Source organism: Dipodomys spectabilis, unplaced genomic scaffold (assembly GCF_019054845.1).
Source record: "Dipodomys spectabilis isolate Male_0828 unplaced genomic scaffold, ASM1905484v1 ptg000098l, whole genome shotgun sequence".
In the NCBI taxonomy this organism is placed as follows: Eukaryota; Metazoa; Chordata; class Mammalia; order Rodentia; family Heteromyidae; genus Dipodomys; species Dipodomys spectabilis.
In genome coordinates, this window is record NW_024870775.1 from 8,218,120 (window position 1) to 8,235,349 (window position 17,230).

Sequence of the window (17,230 nt, forward strand, 5' to 3'; positions counted from 1 at the left end):
GATCGTGGAGGCAGAAGGCAATAGACACACAGAATAAGGTGCCAAAGAGAAGGTCTGTGGGCTAAGAATTGTGCATCTGGCAAAACCATCCTTTAAAAATGAAGGAGAAGCTGAATACCTACCAGTGGCTCATGCCTGTAACTATAGCTACTCATGAGGTGGTAAGTTACAACATAGTTGTTTTTAATGCCATCTAAGCTCTATCAGTCTAAACGTCACTGTTGCAAACGTAGGATGGCACTTGCGATCTTTACCTTAGGCACTAAGAAAACATCTAAAACTGAGAAGGAGTCAAAATGGCACAGAAAGCCAGGTACCAGTGGCTCATGCCTAAATCCTAACTACTCAGGAGGCTGAGATATGAGAATCCTGGTTCAAAGCCAGCCAGGGCAGGAAAGTCCATGAGAATTATATCTCCAATAAACCACCAGAAAACCAGAAGTGGCACTGTGGCTCAAGTGATAAAGTGCTAGCTCTGAGCAAGAAAGAGAGTTGAAGAGCTGAGGGACAACGCCCAGGCCCAGAGTTCAAGCCCCACGACCACCACCACCAACAACAAAAAGGCATACAAATGGTAATACTAGTTCCTGTAACATTTCAGGGGTCTATTCTGCAGAAAGCAGAAAGCTACTCCTAAAACTCACACAGATTGCAAGGGATCCCAGATAACCAAAGGAATCAAACAAACAAACAAAAACCAAGATGGGAGGACTTACCCTACTCTACTTCAAAACTTACTTTCAAAACTAAAGCTACAGTAGCCAAAAACACTGAGATTCTGGCATGAGGACAGGCAGCCATATTGATCAGTGGAGAGTCCTTCAAAAATAAATACAAATAAGCTGGATGCGGTGGCTCACGCCTGTAATCCTAGCGACTCAGGAGGCTGAGAGCTGAGGATCAGGTTTCAAAGCCAGCCCGGGCAGGAAAGTCCATGAGACTCTTATTTCCAATAAACCACCAGAAAACCGGAAGTGGCACTATGGCTCAAGCGGTAGAGCCCTTGCCTTGAACTGAAGAGCTGAGGGATATAGCGCCCAATCCGAGTTCAAGCCCCATGACCAACAAAATAAATAAATAACTAAATAAAAACATGGTCAAATGATTTTCAAAAAAAAGAAAAAAGGATAAAAAGCTGGGTGCCAGTGGTTCACACCTGTAACACAAGAGGCTGAGATCTGAAGATTGCAGTTCAAAGCCCATCTGGAAAACAAAGTCCATGAGACTCTTATCTCTTACTAGAGATAAAAAAGCCAGATGTAGAAGCCGTGGCTCAAGTGGTAAAGTGCTAGGTCTGAGCAAAAAGGAACCCAGCAACAGCATCCAGGCCCAGAGTTCAAACCAAGGCAAAAACAAAACAAAACAAAAAAAAAGGTCAAGCTGGCCACCAGTGGCTCACGCCTACAATCTTAGCTATTTGCAAGATAGAGATCAGGAAGATCAAAGTTTGAAGCCAGCCAGGACAAAAAGTTCATGGGAACCCTATCCCACCAATCAATAAGTTAGGTGCAATGCACACACTATTATTCCAGCTACATATGAGATTGAGATCAGGAGAATTGTGGTTCCAGGCTGGCCTAAGCAAAAAAAGTTCACAAAACCTCAACTCAACAGAAAATAATGGGCATGGTGGCACGTTTGTCATCCAAACTACATGGGAAGCATGAATAGGATTGTACTCCCAGCTAGCCAGATAAAAAGTGAGGCCATATTTTAAAAAATTATGAAAGCCAAAAGGGCTAGAGAAGTGACTCAAACAGGAGAGTACTTGCCTAGCAATTACAAAGCTCTAAGTTCAAGTTCCAGCACCTCCATGCCTCCGCTATCCTCACAGAAAGAGTGCCAAGCAAAACCAGTGGAAGGAAGACCAGTGTCTTCAAACACTGCTTTGGGGTACTAAAAACCCATCTGTAAAAGAATTAAGTTAAGTCCTTACCTAAGTCCTTACCCTTTACCATATAAAAAAATTTACTCAAAACGGATCAAAGAATAAAATTTAAGCTAAATCTATGAAACTCTTGACCTTGGATTTGCAACAGCAAAAAGTATAAACAACCAAAGGTAGGGAGGGGGGATAAACTGACCTGCATTAGAAGTATACTATTAAGTTTCTGCAAAGAGAGCCTGCCTAGCAAGCACAAGGCCCTGAGTTCAAACCCCAGTACCACTAAGTAAATACATAAATACAATGGTACTGGGACAAAGGATAGACTGACGAAAACAACAGACAGCTGAAAACACACACACACACACACACACACACACACACACACACACACACACACACACACACACACAAACAGAAATGAAGAAATGAGTAAGGAAGGTCAAACAATTGATATCATACTCAAAAAACTCAACATAGGGTATGGACTAATATTACAACAAAAGCATGAATAACTAAAACAACAGGGAAACATAGGGCCAGGAGAGAAGCTCAATGTATGCCTACATACACAAGGCACTTGGCTCAAACACCACTTTCACCAAAAAAAACCCACCCAGAAAAGCAGAAAACGCAACTCAATTTTTAAAACAGACTATTCAATTTTGACATCTTAAGACTGCTAAGAGCTAGGCATGGGTGTCACACAACTGTAACATTTGTCAGCAACAGAGGAAGAAAGATCTTGAGTTCAAGGCCAGCCTCAAAAAAAAAAAAAAAAGGAAAAAAAAAAAAGACTGTTACATTGGCTACATTAAAATCGGAAACTCTTGTTCACCAGAAATTTCTTTCTTGTGACTGTTATGTTTTAATTTACCATTCTGATTTCCTTTCCTGTGTGTATCTTTTTTAAGTGGTCATGTTCTGGTTTCCTTCCAGTACTGCCAAAAATAAAAACAACAACAATGCAGGACGACACTCTTACCCACAGAAGGCTGGAACTGTGATGGGGCAGGGAGGGAAATTGTTGGTACTGACAAAGTGAAGACCTCGGCAGGTGACTGCACAGAGGGCGTGTCTTCTGCTGGTGGTGTAAAATCGATCTCATCATCAAAATTATCTTCAAATTCCTAAAATCAAAGGTAGCAAGTATTAAAAATCAGTTACCAACATTTAAGATGCAATATTTACTCATCAGAAACAGGTTGATAGTAATACACACACCAAATTCACCTTTATTTCAAGTAAAAATCATATGCAGTTGTGCTAATTCTAAAGATCTGAATAAGTAAGATTTGACAATAAATTACACAATACTTTATGTAACTTTTAGAACTGATGGCTTGAAATGAAAAAAATAATCAAGGAATTGAACATGGAAATGTTCTTCCAGGTGTAAAAGGCTACCTTTATACTGTTTGAGTATAATTAAGTTTAAAAATTACTTTCACAAAGCCAGGTGCTGGTGGCTCATGCCTGTAATCCTAGCTACTCAGGAAGCTGAGATCTGAGGACCGCAGTTCAAAGCCGGCCCAAGCAAGAAAGTCCATGATACTCTTATCTCCAATTAACTACAGAAACTGGAAGTGGCACTGTGGCTCAAGTGGTAGAGCGCTAGCCTTGAGCTGAAGAGCTGAGGAACAGCACCCAGGGACAGAGTTCAAGACCCAAAACTGACCCCCCCCCCAAAAAAAAATTACTTTCACAAACCTCTGCATATTAGATCAAGAAAGACAAAATAATTTTATTTTTAAATGAAGTTCTAATTGCAAAGTGTCTTCCTATTAATAAAGACAGTTAAACTCAGAAAAGATTCCTTTCCTTTCCCTCCCTCCCTTTTAAGATACTGGAGTTTGAACTCAAGGTCTTGTGCTTACAAGGCTGGTGCTCTACCACTTGACTATATCTCTAGTCCTTGGTGTGTGTGTGTTTACAAGGCTGGTGGCTCTACCACCTGACTATATCTCTAGTCCGTGTGTGTGTGTGTGTGTGTGTGTGTGTGTGTGTGTGTGTGTGTGTGTGTGTGTGTGTGTGTGTGTGTGTGTGTGTGTGTGTGTGTTTACAAGGTTGGTGCTCTACCACCTGTCTAGTCCTTGGGGTCTGTGTGTGTGTGTGTGTGTGTGTGTGTGTGCGCTTTACCACCTGACTATATCTCTAGTCCTTGGGGGGGGGGGGGGGGGGGGAGTGTGTATCCTGGAGCTTGAACTCAGGCTCTTGCGTACTCTCCCTGAGCTGCTTTTGCTCAAGGCTGACGCATTAGCGCTTGAGCCACAGTGTCACTTCCGACTTTTTCTGAGTAGTTTGTTGGAGATAAGAGTCTCATGGCCTTCCCTGTCTGGGCTGGCTTTGAACTGTGCTCCTCAGATCTCAGCCTCCTGAGTGGCTAGGATTGCAGGTATGAGTCACCAGAGCCTGCTTCAAAAGCTATTTTTAAATGAGTCCTATTTCTGTGTAAAGAGTAACAATGGAAAAACTATTAAGTAGGGCAGAAAATCATCAAGAACTGAACCACAGAGGTCAGTATAAGCTGTGAGGCATACCAAGAAGTGTAATTAGCATACAAGAACGCTTACTTTTGACGGATAAGTTTAAAACTGAAGATGTGCCAATGAGGCTGTGGGAATCTTTTAAATGACTGTTGTTGGGAAGAGAGCTCCCCAACCCTTCCTATCCTTTTTCCTGTAACCCTGTGTCACATAGACACAGAATATGATCAAGTCGTTACTTCATTCAGATAGTTACAAGTACCTATCCAGAGCTGAGAACTGATCAATGCACAGTATCTGATGCTTTGACAACATCCTTCCTTTCCTCCAGCTTTCCTAGCACCCTCCCTCAGTCCCCACCCCGTACAGGAAGAACTACAAGTTATACCAGCAGATTTCTCTGACCATGTTGTTTTTACATGCATGTGAGAAGACATGCATCTGTCACGTGTGCTCGTGAATGTACTGGAGGACATTATTGCCATTTGCATGGGTAATTAAGAAAAAGAAGTATGGTAACTCCCATCTGGGATGTGACTTCTGGACAGAAGAAATTGTTCAATTTTCCTTTCAGGTATTCCTAAAGGCTCTCTGGTTCAAAGAATTATGTCCAAGCTGGGTGCCAGTGGCTGACACCTGTAATCCTAGCTACTTGGGAAACTAAAAACTGAAGGATCTTGGTTCAAGATCAGCCCTGGCAGGAGCATTTGAGAGACCCCTTTTAACCAATAGGTGGCTGGGGGTGGGGGGAGCGAGGCACATGGCTGTCATCCCAATCTAGGTGGGAGGCTTAGACTGGGAGGATGGTGGCTCCAGGCCAGATGGGGCAGAAAAGTCCCTGAGACTCCATCTCAACAGAAAGAGGCTATGTGTGGTAGCATGGCGTACCAGTAGCTGCAGATGCTTCCAGAGATGCTAAGGCATCTAATCTCATCTGTTATTTCTTATATGCCATCACAGAGAACATAGTAACAATGAGCTGACGAGGCTCAACTAGGCTGTTCAGTGTCACTATCATACAAGAGGCCACTGAGATGCCTAGACAGGCATGGCTGGAGTTTCCTGGTCTAAGCTGCTCTGAGGCCACACTCAGCTGCACAACTGCAGAGCTCTAAGTCTGCGGTAGAGTCGTAGGTGCCAGGGCAAGGAGAAGGTTCTACCCTGGGGCCCTGCGTAGCTGGTATGGGTGGGCAGGACAACATGCCCTCCTGGCCTGGAAACTTTGTCACAATCAACTCCCTTACTCAACACCAACATTCAAACAAATGACAACAATCTAAGGCAGTCTGAGGTGTCATGAAACAGGAGAGGAGGCCAGCTTCCCTATCAACACAGACCAAATGGCCAGATTTCCATGCAATCTCTTGGGCAACATGGAGCACCAGGGCACAGATTCCCTACCCACACCTGTGCCCCTGGTATGCTGGTCACCAAATTCTCGCAGAAGTATCCATAGCAATGTCACTGCACAGAGGTCCACAGGGATGGGGCTGCCTCCCTCTGGTGCCCACAATGATCTGGACTGGCTTTTCCTGAAGCCCACCCTGTTCCCACCTTCTGTGTCTGTGTCTCAGAGAAGTGCACACCTCCCTGAGCTGCCATCACCCTCCAGGTGAATAATGCTCACAATACTGGCAGAAGCTCTAGAAATCAGGTCTATCAACCTGGTTAAAAGAAAGTCTTTGGCCGGGCGCCAGTGGCTCACGCCTGTAATCCTAGCTACTCAGGAGGCTGGTATCTGAGGATCATGGTTCAAAGTCAGCCGGGCAAGGAAAGTCCATGAGACTCTTATCTCCAATAAAACCACTAGAAAACCGGAAGTAGCACTGTGGCTCAAGCAGTAGAGCGCTTGCCTTGAGCTGAAGAGCTGAGGGATAGTGCCCAAGCCTAGAGTTCAAGCCCCACAACCGACCAAAAAAAAAAAAAAAAAAGAAGAAGGTCTTTGGTCAGGCATGGTGACTCATACCTATAATCTAGCTAATCAGAAGGTAGAGACTGAAGGATCACGGTCTGATACTAGCTTGAGTTAAAACAAAAACAAAAACAGTCCAAAAGATTCCGTCTTGACCAATAGCTAGGTACAGGGGCAGGGACTGGTTATTTCAGCAATGTGGGAAGCACAAATGGGAGGATTATGGTCTAGGACATAAAGTAAGACCCTATCTTGAAAATAACCAACACCAAAGGGGCTGGCAGATTGACTCAGTGTTAAGAGCATCTGCCTAAGCTGGGTGATGATGGTTCCTGCCTGTAATTCTAGCTACTCAGGAGGCTGAGATCGGTAGGTTGGGGGTTTGAAGCCAATCCAGCCAGTAAAGTCCATGAGATTCTTATCTCCAGTTAACTACCAGACAACCAGGAAGTTGTGCTGTGGCTTAAAGTGGTAGAACACGGGGCTGGGAAGGTGGCTCAGTGGTAGAGCGCTTGCCTTGCATGCATGAGGCCGTGGGTTCGATTCCTCAGCACCACATAAGCAAAAAGAAAAAAGCCGGAAGTGGTGCTGTGGCTCAAGTGGTAGAGTACTAGCCTTGAGCTGAAGGGCTGAGGGACAGCGCCCAGGCCCAGAGTTCAGGCCCCACGACCGGACCCTCCCCCCCCCCCCCGAAAAAAAAAAGTGGTAGAACACTTGCCTTGACCAACAAGAAAAGCACAAGGACAGTGCACAACCCTGAATTCAAGCCCTTAGGACCAGCACATGTGTGTGCGCGCGCGCACAGACACACAGATACACAGACACACACACACGTTTTTGCCTGGCAAGTGTGAGGCCAAGTTTAAACCCCAGTGCCATCAAATAAAAAACCAAAAGCAGTCAGGGGCTCACATCTGTTGTCCTAGCTATTCAAGAGGCTGAGATGAGACAAACTAGAGAGACTCTTCAGTAAAAAGCTTGAAGTGGAGGTGTGGCTTAAGTGGCAGAATATCAGCTTTATTTGAAAAAGCTAGTAGGAAAGAGCTAAAGGCCTTGAGTCTGAACTCCAGTTCTGGCACATGCACACACATGCACACGCATATGTGTACACATACACGCATAAAACAAGCAAGAGAAGTAAGTACTGGCGATTGTTCTGACAGGAAAACTTTCTAAGGGGAACCAACTGCCCTCAGGTACAGCCAATGGGATCCTCATTAAAGACCAGTTTTTCTACATGCACACACTCCTTCCTCCTCACATCCCACGTACTCCCTTTTTAACCAGTGTTTGCAGTGTGCTAACACATGCAGGCACACAGCAAGCTCCAGTGCAGAAGCTCGCAGCTGCCTTGCCAGGACCCCAGCATGCTGCCACAGTGCCTCATCTCTCTTCTCCCTTCCTGAGGATGGGTTCTACTCCTGGCAGCACTCTTCTCCCTCTAAGGACTCAAGGTTTTGAAGTGAACTTGAGGTTCTCACTCTTCTTCATGTAAAAAACACAGGGCATCCCTTTGCCTCAGTAAGCTAACAGTCTTAAATTCATTAGCCTATAGGTTAAAAAGGGGGGGAGGGGGGGGGGGAGAAACACCAGGCCAGGGATGTGGCTTAGTGGTAGTGTACTTGCCTAGCAGGCACAAAGCCCTGGGTTCGATTCCTCAGTACCACATAAACAGAAAAAGCCAGAAGTGGTGATATGGCTCAAGTGGTAGAGTGCTAGCCTTGTGTGAAAGAAGCTCAGGGACAGTGCCCAGGCCCTGAGTTCAAGCCCCAGGACCAGCAAAAAAACAAAACAGCACCTTGCTCTTAGTGGCCCTAAAGCAAGTAAACACTCACCATGCTCTATTCCTCCCTCACTTAGGAAAATCTTAAGACTGGCAGGCACAGGTAAGTGCCTACATTGAAAGAGCTCTCAGGCAGGGCCAGCCAAGTACAGCCAGTAGGCCAAATCCAAACAGCCCATTTTGTAAATCAAGCCTCACTGGGCACAAGGCCATGCATGGCCATTTGTCGTGTTATCACTGGTGGAGGTCTACAGTGACAAGAGTGGAGGGCTGAGGAAGCTGTGACACAAACTGCACAACCAGGACATTTAGTACTAATAGGCAGAAAACATGTTGTACCTGGTCCACAGAACAACCTGCCAGTCCTTCCCTCCTCCTAGCACATGGGATATGCAGTCATTCTACTGACACACATCACAAGATGACTGTCAATGTTTCTGCCCTTTGGGCTCACCTTAAAATCGATCTCGGGGTCCTTGCAGCAGGAAATGCAGGTTGCAATCAACACTATTAGGATCACGAAGCTGCACACAGACAGGATGACCAATGATGAGGGCACTTCCGCAGCAGGTGCCTCCCCTGCAGAGAAAGAGTATCACAAAATGTCAGTGCAGAATCAGCTTTAATGACTGAGCCACTAGAATTTCTCCACATCATTGGGACTAGGGGTAAATAAAATAATGCTTAACTACTCTACTTTTGTGTGTGGTAGAGGAGGAAAGCCCAGGGCTTGAACTCAGGGCCTAGGTGCTGTCCCTGAGCTTTTATGCTCAAGACTAGTATTTTATCACTTGAACTACAGCTCCACTTCCACTTCTACTTTTTTTTTTTGTCGGTCATCGGCCTGAACTCTGGGCCTGGGCGCTGTCCCTCAGCTCTCCAAGGCCTAGTGCTCAACCACTTGAGCCACAGCGCCACTTCCGGCTTTTTCTGCTTATGTGGTGCTGAGGAATTGAACCCAGGGCCTCATGCATGCAAGGCAAGCACTCTACCGCTGAGTCACCTTACCAGCGCCTCTACTACTACTACTACTACTACTACTACTACTTCTTCTTCTTCTTCTTTTTCTTGCCACCCCTCCCCCACCTTCTTCATTTTTTTTTTTTGCTGGTCTTGGAGCTTGACCTTGGGGTCTGGGCACTGTCCCTGAGCTTCTTTTGCTCAAAGGCTAGCACTCTACACTTGAGCCTCAGCTCTACTTCTGGTGTTTTCTGAGTAGTTTGTTGGCCTTTCCAATAGCCATATCTTAGCCTCTTGAGTACCTAGGATTATAGGTGTGAACTACCAGCACCTGGCACCTATTTTTTTTCCTTAATCTTCTGGAACTGCCAGATCACTTGACTTTTCTGTGGTTAACTGGAAATAAGGGTCTCACAGAGACTTTCCTGCCCTTGCTGGCTTTGATCTACATTCCTCAGTTCTTAGCCTCCTGAGTAGCTTGGATTACAGGTATGAGTCACCAGCACTGGGCTTCATTTTTGTTTTGAAGCAATCTTAGATTTAAGAGAAGTACAGTAAAATGTCCTGACATTCCCTTCACCCAGCTTCCATTAATGTCCACAGTTTACATCTGCATGGCATATTTCTCAAAACAAGGACAGTAACATGGGCACAGTCCTGGGGTTCTGACTGTGTACAGATTTCCCTTTTCTCCAAAGATGTCCTTCCCCATTTCCAGGGTTCAATCCAGACCTTAACACTCACACGCCCTCCAGTCTCCGGTTACCCAGCCTTTTGTTTCCTAACCAAATTTAGCCTTTCTGAAGAACATTGTACAGCTTTTGTCTGGTGCACCTCAATCTGGGTGGCAGTTTGTTTTCTCCAACTTACAGTGAGATTACAACATATCTGGGAGAACCTAGAACCACACAGAGGCCTACCCTACATCATGTGAAAGGCAAGGGAACTTTGACTACAGGATGCATATGATGGCAGTTTTGCCACCATAAAGTCCCTATTGAGGTTCTCTTCACAGACTGTGCTATGAGAAGATCAATCCTAGGCCCTGCCATGCAAAGGGAAGTATGAGGAACCTCCTGGCAGAGTGCTGCTGAAGAGCTTATAGACCTATGTCCAAAACACCACCAGAATGAACTTGATACTCGGAGGCTGGGGAAATACTTGGAGATCTATGCAGATATCCTGCTTCTCCTTAAGGTTCACTGTTTTGTTTTGTCCTTTTGTGCCAGTACTAGGGCTTGAATTCAGGATCTTGAACTGGCACCCAGCACACCTTATTGCTTAGTAAGAATTTAATTCTCTAGAAGACATCATTCCACTAGGGTAATTCTGATCCTGTTCTTTGTTAGGGTAGACTACTAAGTCCCCACTGCTGGAGTTTTACTAAGAAATGTTTCCAGCAGGGTTCTAGTGGCTCATGCCTGTAATCCTAGCTACTCAGGAGACTGAGATCTGAGGATCAGGATTCGAAGCCAGCCCAGGCAGGAAAGTCTATGAGATGCGTATCTCCTATCTCTAATAATTAATCACCAAAAGAATGAAAGTGGAGCTGTGGCTCAAGTAGTGGAATACAAAAAGCTCAGGGAGAGTGTCCAGGCTCAGAGTTCAAGCTCTAGGACCAGCACATACATAACATACACAAAATAAATGAACATGTCCTAAAAAATGTAATCCACAGGCAGCTAAATGGTGGACTGCATAGAAAGTGACAGGCTAATAATGACATGCCACTTTTCTAAAGTGAAGCTATGCAAATGGATATAGTGAGTCACAGAAGCCTACAGTGTGCAAACAGGTCCTAAGCTCTTTTCACAGACCTAAAGTTTATTGGTGAAAGCAAGGCTAGCAGCTAACTGCTTCAGCACAGGGCTTATCCAAGGATGGCTAAAGAGATCTGCAAGTTCTACATCAACATGTCTAGGACAGGGGATCCCACATTTATTGTGGTCTTCTCTAAAGCAATCAGGAGAAAAATCAATAAAAAGCAAGAATTTCCTAAGCAGACACACTTGCACACATGGTAAACATCATGGGAGCCCAATTTTTATGAATGAGGACACAGAGATGCCTTCCTCTCTTCCTCCAGGGGGTTGGCAGTGCCTTCCCAGTGGTATTGATCTTTAATAACTCTGCCTCACTCCTCAGGCTCACATGAGATTAAACACGACTCCTGGGGATTACACAGCGCTTTTACATCCTCCACACTGTACTTTAAGATCTATCCATCCATCACTTTTATTTATTTAAGACAGAGCCTTATTTTCTAAGCCAAATAAGGATCTTCTGCCTCAGCCTTCCCAAGTGCTGGGTTTACAGGTGTGCACTACCATGCCCAGTTTCTCCACTTTATTTTAACATCTTTTGTTTTTTCTTGTGTTTGTTCTTTTTTTTGGCCGGTCGGGGGGCTTGAACTCTGGGCTTAGGTGCTGTACCTGTGCTCTTCAGCTCAAGGCGAGTGCTCTACTGCTTCAGCCACAGCACCACTTCCTTTTTTAACATCTTTTAATTTCACATTTATCACATCTGAATCCAAATGGTTTGCCAGAAAGCATTTCTTTTTGAAATAATACAAAAGTGAGAACCTAACTTAAAATCAACAGCAGCTAAAATGACAGAATACAATATTATTTTATTTGACTGTCCCAACCCCTGTAGTAACTGAACCAGCTCCACACTGCTGAAAGTGAGCTTGGAGAGCATGTACACGTGCCTACCCCTCCCTTGACATGATGCTTCTGCCTCCATGTGATTAAATTAACTTTGCACACTAACAAACATGCTATACTTTGAACCCAAGGCTAATAATTATGGAAGTTTGGGCTTCTGGGGCCCTTCTCCAAACTGATATTAATTTTTCAACTTTTTTTTATTGTGAAAATACTGTACAGAGGGGTTACAATTACATGAGCAAGGTAATGAGTACATTTCTTTCTTTCTTTTTTTTTTTTTGGTAGGTTGTGGGGCTTGAGCTCTGGGCCTGGGTGCTGTCCTTCAGCTCTTTACCTCAAAGCTAGCGTTCTACCACTTGAGCCACAGCACCACTTCCAGTTTTCTGGTGGTTTATTGGAGATAAGAGTTTCACAGACTTTCCTGCCCAGGCTGGCTTTGAACTTTAATCCTCAGATCTCAGCCTCCTAAGTAGCTAGGATTACAGGCATGAGCCACCGGTACCAGGCGAATTAGTACATTTCTTTTGTTTGGGGTTTTTTTTTTAAACTGTATATATATATATATATATATATATATATATATTTTTTTTTTTTTTTTTTTTTTGTCTTTTCTTTTTTGGTACTGGGATCGAACCCAGGAGGTTGCACTTGCTAGGTAAGCACTTTGCCACTGAGCTACATCCCAGCCCAGGAGTACATTTCTTATCAAGCATTGTTGCCTCCTCCTTTGTTTCCCCTTCCCATCTCCTCTCCACCTAACTCCCCCCTCCCCCGACACCTTTTTCCGCCTTTTTTTTTTTTTTGTCAGTCATGGGGCTTGAACTCTGGGCCTGGGCGCTGTCCCTCAGCTCTTCAGCTCAAGGCCAGCGCTCTACCACTTGAGCTACAGCGCCACTTCCGGTTTTCTGGTGGTTTATTGGAGATAGGAGTCTCACCATCTCTCTTGCCCGGACTGGCTTTGAACCGAGATCCTCAGATCTCAGCCTCTTGAGTAGCTAGGATTACAGGCGTGAGCCACCAGCGCCCGGCTCCTCCTTTTTTTTTTTTTTTTTTTTACTCTTTTTCGCCCTTTTTTACTCTTTTTCTTTCAAATTGGATTAAGTCTGCCAGGAGGTCAGCTCAAGAACCAATTCATCAAGTTGTCTACTACAAGTGATTAGATAGGCATGGAAAAGCATACCCAGGCTAAAACTATTAACTTCTGCCACACTCTGTCTCCCTCCCTCCCTCCCATATTTCCTGACTAGGACTCTGTGGGAGGCAGAGGGGAGAGGGCACCCAGGCTTCTCTCCTCCTACAGCTTTCTTCAATGCAACCTCAAGGCTCAACAACCAGGTGAGCAAGACTCAGAAAACACCACAGGAGGCTGGGTGTGGTGGATCAAGCCCAGGAGTGCCAACTCCTTGGGAGGCAGACTTTAGATCTTGTTTGAGGTCAGCCAAAAAGATAAATAACAACAACAACAAAAAAATCAGAAGACTCCACCTCACCCAATGGCTGGGCTTGGAGAGGTGTACCTATCACCAGAGCACAAACAGGACAACTAGCATACACCAGCCTGGGCATCAAGGGAATGGTAAAAAAACTGAAATCAGTGAGATGTCTAATAGCTGATGAGTGATAAGGAAAATATAATATGTATATATCACACAATAGAATATTAATCATTTAAAAATGCTATGTTATATGTAGGAAAATAATGGAACTGGAGACCATTATGTTGACCATTATGTTGTGCCAGTTAAGTCAAGCTCAAAGAGTCCAATATTGTAGAGCACTGGTAATACTAACTCCTCAGGTAGCTGTGGTCTGAGGATGTGATTGGGCAGGGAAGTCTATGAGACTTATTTCCAATTAACCACCAAAAAAAGCCAGAACTGCAGTTGTGGTTCAAATGGTAGAGCAAAAGAGCTCTGGGACAGTGTCAGGGACAGGCCCTAGTACAGGTTCTGAGTTCAAGCCCCAGGACCAGTACACACACATACAAAAAAGCCAAATACTGATTTGTGGAGTACAGACTAAAATGATGGTGATAATGGTAATGGAAATGGAACAGGAAGGGTACTGTCTAAGGGGGATCAATGGTACAGAGGACATCAAGGGGTGAAGATCAAAGGTTGTTACATATGTATGTATGTATATACATTTGTTCCAAGAACACTGTGTACATGTATGGAATCTCACAAGGAAACCTCCTTGTTTTACAACTGTATGATAATTAAAGAAATAAAGGGAGGATGGCTCAGCCTGGTGGTAGAGTACCTGCCTAACAAGTACGAGGCCCCAAGTTCAAGCTCCAAGACCACCAATAGAGAAAAAATGCTTGAGCAGGGCAGCCTCAAATACATGATGGTAATAATGGAAATGGAATAGTCATATTTTTATTCATAAAATCAAAACTATTTATTATTCTGAAAGTCCAAAGCATGTGCTTTAAATCACACCAGTAAAGGAAAACGTCTGTGAAACAAGGAAGTGAAACTAGAAGCAGGAAAGTAAGGTTGGTTTATACAAACCACAGAGGAAGTAAATCCTAGAAGCAAAGAACCACAACTAAAATCCCCAGGCTCACATGGTCAAACTAGAAACCAAACTGTGGAAAGTAGTTGGTGGCCATCGCTAAGGCATGAGGAAGACAGAGGGAGTTCCCTCAGCATTATTCCTATCTAGAGCACCCAGGAATGCACACGCCAAATCAGTGACCCACTCCAGAAAACAGTGACAGATGTGTCACCATATATTCAGACAGCAATCCTGACAGCATACGGAGGGGGAGGATAATTAGAGGTTTAGGGTACACAGTACGCTTCCCCAAGACACTGTTTAAAAACACCTGACATCTCCACAGTACATTCCACGAGTTTTCAAAGCATTTTAATAGCTATCCAGCACTTGACTTAATAAGCAGAAAACCTGAGAAAGTCTACGAGGTCGGTAGGTACCTATTACCTGCTTCAGAGATAGGTAATTTGGGGAAGGCAGCTTCCCAGTAATGACTCATGGTAGGTCAGCACTACCTACTAATCCAGCCATTATAAATTGAACCCAATTATCTGATCGTGAAGCCAAGAACCTCAAATGGGACCTCAACACCCACCAATTAAATGACTTGCCTGAGTCCATTTGGGGTGAAATATAAACTTTCATAAATGGTCCCCAGAGAGAAAGAAATGACGATGGTACAGATACATCCAGACTCAACATGGTGCTACACTCCACTTCCCCTGTCCCTTTGCTTTCTAGCTAAATTACTTCCATAAAGAGAAAACCCTCCTATTTACTATTTGGTTAAACCAGCAGCTCCAGCACCAAGGGAAAGCAGGGTACATACTGAATCTCTCCTTTGCCAGCTGTTCCAAAAATGGAGCTGGCTCATGGCTCTCCATCAGTCACAGTTAATTAGCAGTTCGTTATTTTATGAACTGATAGGCTGAAGTACCTACCATGTTTCCATTCAGCCTGATAATTCATGCTGCTCACCTCTGCAGAGGTCTACCCCTGAGCCCTTTTCCAGGCTCCTAGCACACATAAGCTGTGTCATTTCCTTCCTCACCTTTTAGATTTTTTGATTTCAGATGATTTCCCCCACAAAGCCTTGGTTCTTTCAGTGACTTGCTGATTTCAAGATCCAAGCTTTAGGCAACAGAGCTACACAACTACTTTAGAAACCAACCAAACACTGCTCTCTGTACAGTGGTATCAGTGTGGGTAGTGTGTAAGTCTGTTTCCCATTCCTACAGCAAAATATCTGAGGCTGGATAATTTATAAGAAAAAATATACATATAAAGAAAATACCAACAGAGTATTATTTTAAGATGTGAAATTGGTCAGTAAAACACTGTATGTCACTGATGGAAAACCTATCACCTATGAACTAGTACTGCTCCACTCCCCATACCAGTGCACTGGAAACAGCACAGAGGAACACGTTAATCATCACTACAGGGGTGTAGCTGGAAAGCACAGGCTGACAAGATCCTTGGGGAGAAAAACACTAATGGATGTTAAGGATAGACCTGCCAACAAACATGCTATGTGAATGTTATGTGATTCATGGCTCAAAACTAAGAATTGTGGTATCTGAGGCAGTACAAAGTCTAACTGAATAGCTGATCACATCCACTTCTCAGGAATGGTAGCATAATGCGCTTACGTTTTCAAGCTTACTTCTTATCTTTCAGTGGTAGTGACTAAAACTCACTTCAGAATAGCAGAGGCAGCAGGAATGGGTTGGAGGCAGAGATCAGGTAAGGTGAAAGATGTATGGAAATTGACTCTATATGTGTTGAATATGTCTAGTTTTGTATATGTGTTTAAATAAGTATTTTTCATCCATTAAATAAGTATAAGTGGAAAAAAGGTCAAATATAACAACTTAAGAATCTATGTTTTTACTGGCTCTTGATACTCCAAGTCAGCAGTAGGGGCAGCAAGGAAGTATTGGCCTGGGCTGATTGAACAGGGACAGGGTTCAGTGCCATACTGAAGGTCACAGCCCAAGTACAAGGTGTGAGCAAGACTGGTTCCTAATTACTCAGCAGGCTGAGGTCTGAGGATTGCAGTTTGAAGCCAGCCTGGGTAAGAAAGTCTGTGAGACTCTTATCTCCAATTAACCACTACAAAGCCAGAAGTGAAACTGTGGCTCAAGTGGTAGAGCATTAACCATGAAGGAAAAAGTACAGGTACAATGACCAGGTCCTAAGTTCAAGTCTTAGTACTGGAATGCATGTCTTGAATCCTAGGGCTTTGTTACCTCTGCAGCCTGGACCTTCCTCTAAGAGCTAGACAGACCACTACCAGTTCTTCTTCCACATCAAACTGGCATTCTGCCCCAGGAGGAAACTACCACTGACACCACCACCCAGGCACCTCACAGTGCTTTAACCTTCCCACTATGGAGAGCAATCCTGAAGTCTTACTTCAGAGCCCTTGACTTTTAGACCCCCCTCGCCCAGTTACCTGCAGCTCCCTACCCCCTCCAGAATTGCTCACTCAGTATTTTAAATACCTATGTCTTTCCCACTAATTAAATGGGATCAGGGACCAGGCTTCCAAGATCACCACTGCCTCCCCAGAGCCTAGGCCAGGGCAAAAGAGTGAGAGAGAAGACAGTAAGGTGAGCAAAAAAGAGGCCAACCCCTAACTAACCCACTGGTTAGTTAGTCAGGGTCAAACAGATAGTATGCTACAAGCTGTATGTTCTCCTTCAATAATTTCACACTCTTATTTGTGAGAATTTTCCATTGACATGAGCTGTATTCAGGTGCTCATTGCTTATTCTCCAGGTCCCCTAGAGTCCCACAAGCATTATTCACCTATTTTGCAACTTCTGCTTAGCACTTGTTTTTTTTGCCCCTAGGGTACTGGGTATTTACACACACACATATCACCTTCTCCAAAACGGCACCTTACCACTGAGCCTGTGCTGCTTAAAAGACACTGCTTAGACATGGTCTCCCTGATATGTGGATGCTAAAGCCAAAATGCCAGGAGATATGACTTGAGAAGCAAAGGACTTCCACTCATTTTGTTGT

The 17,230-nt window shown here is 44.3% G+C and overlaps 1 protein-coding gene across 2 annotated transcripts in view; it reads right to left on the reverse strand.

Annotated features, from left to right (window-relative positions):
- The window catches only part of Lmtk2 (lemur tyrosine kinase 2), an 82,264-nt gene that overhangs the window by 45,109 nt on the left and 19,925 nt on the right, over positions 1-17,230 (reverse strand). For both annotated transcript variants that reach the window (XR_006148473.1, XM_042687000.1), the window contains exons 2-3: positions 8,521-8,645; positions 2,871-3,015 (exon numbers count right to left, since the gene is read on the reverse strand). Coding sequence is in view for 1 of the 2 variants with exons in the window: in XM_042687000.1 (XP_042542934.1) it covers positions 2,871-3,015; positions 8,521-8,645 (270 nt within the window). In the remaining variant the exon portion in view is untranslated. The remainder of the gene's footprint in view (positions 1-2,870; positions 3,016-8,520; positions 8,646-17,230) is intronic.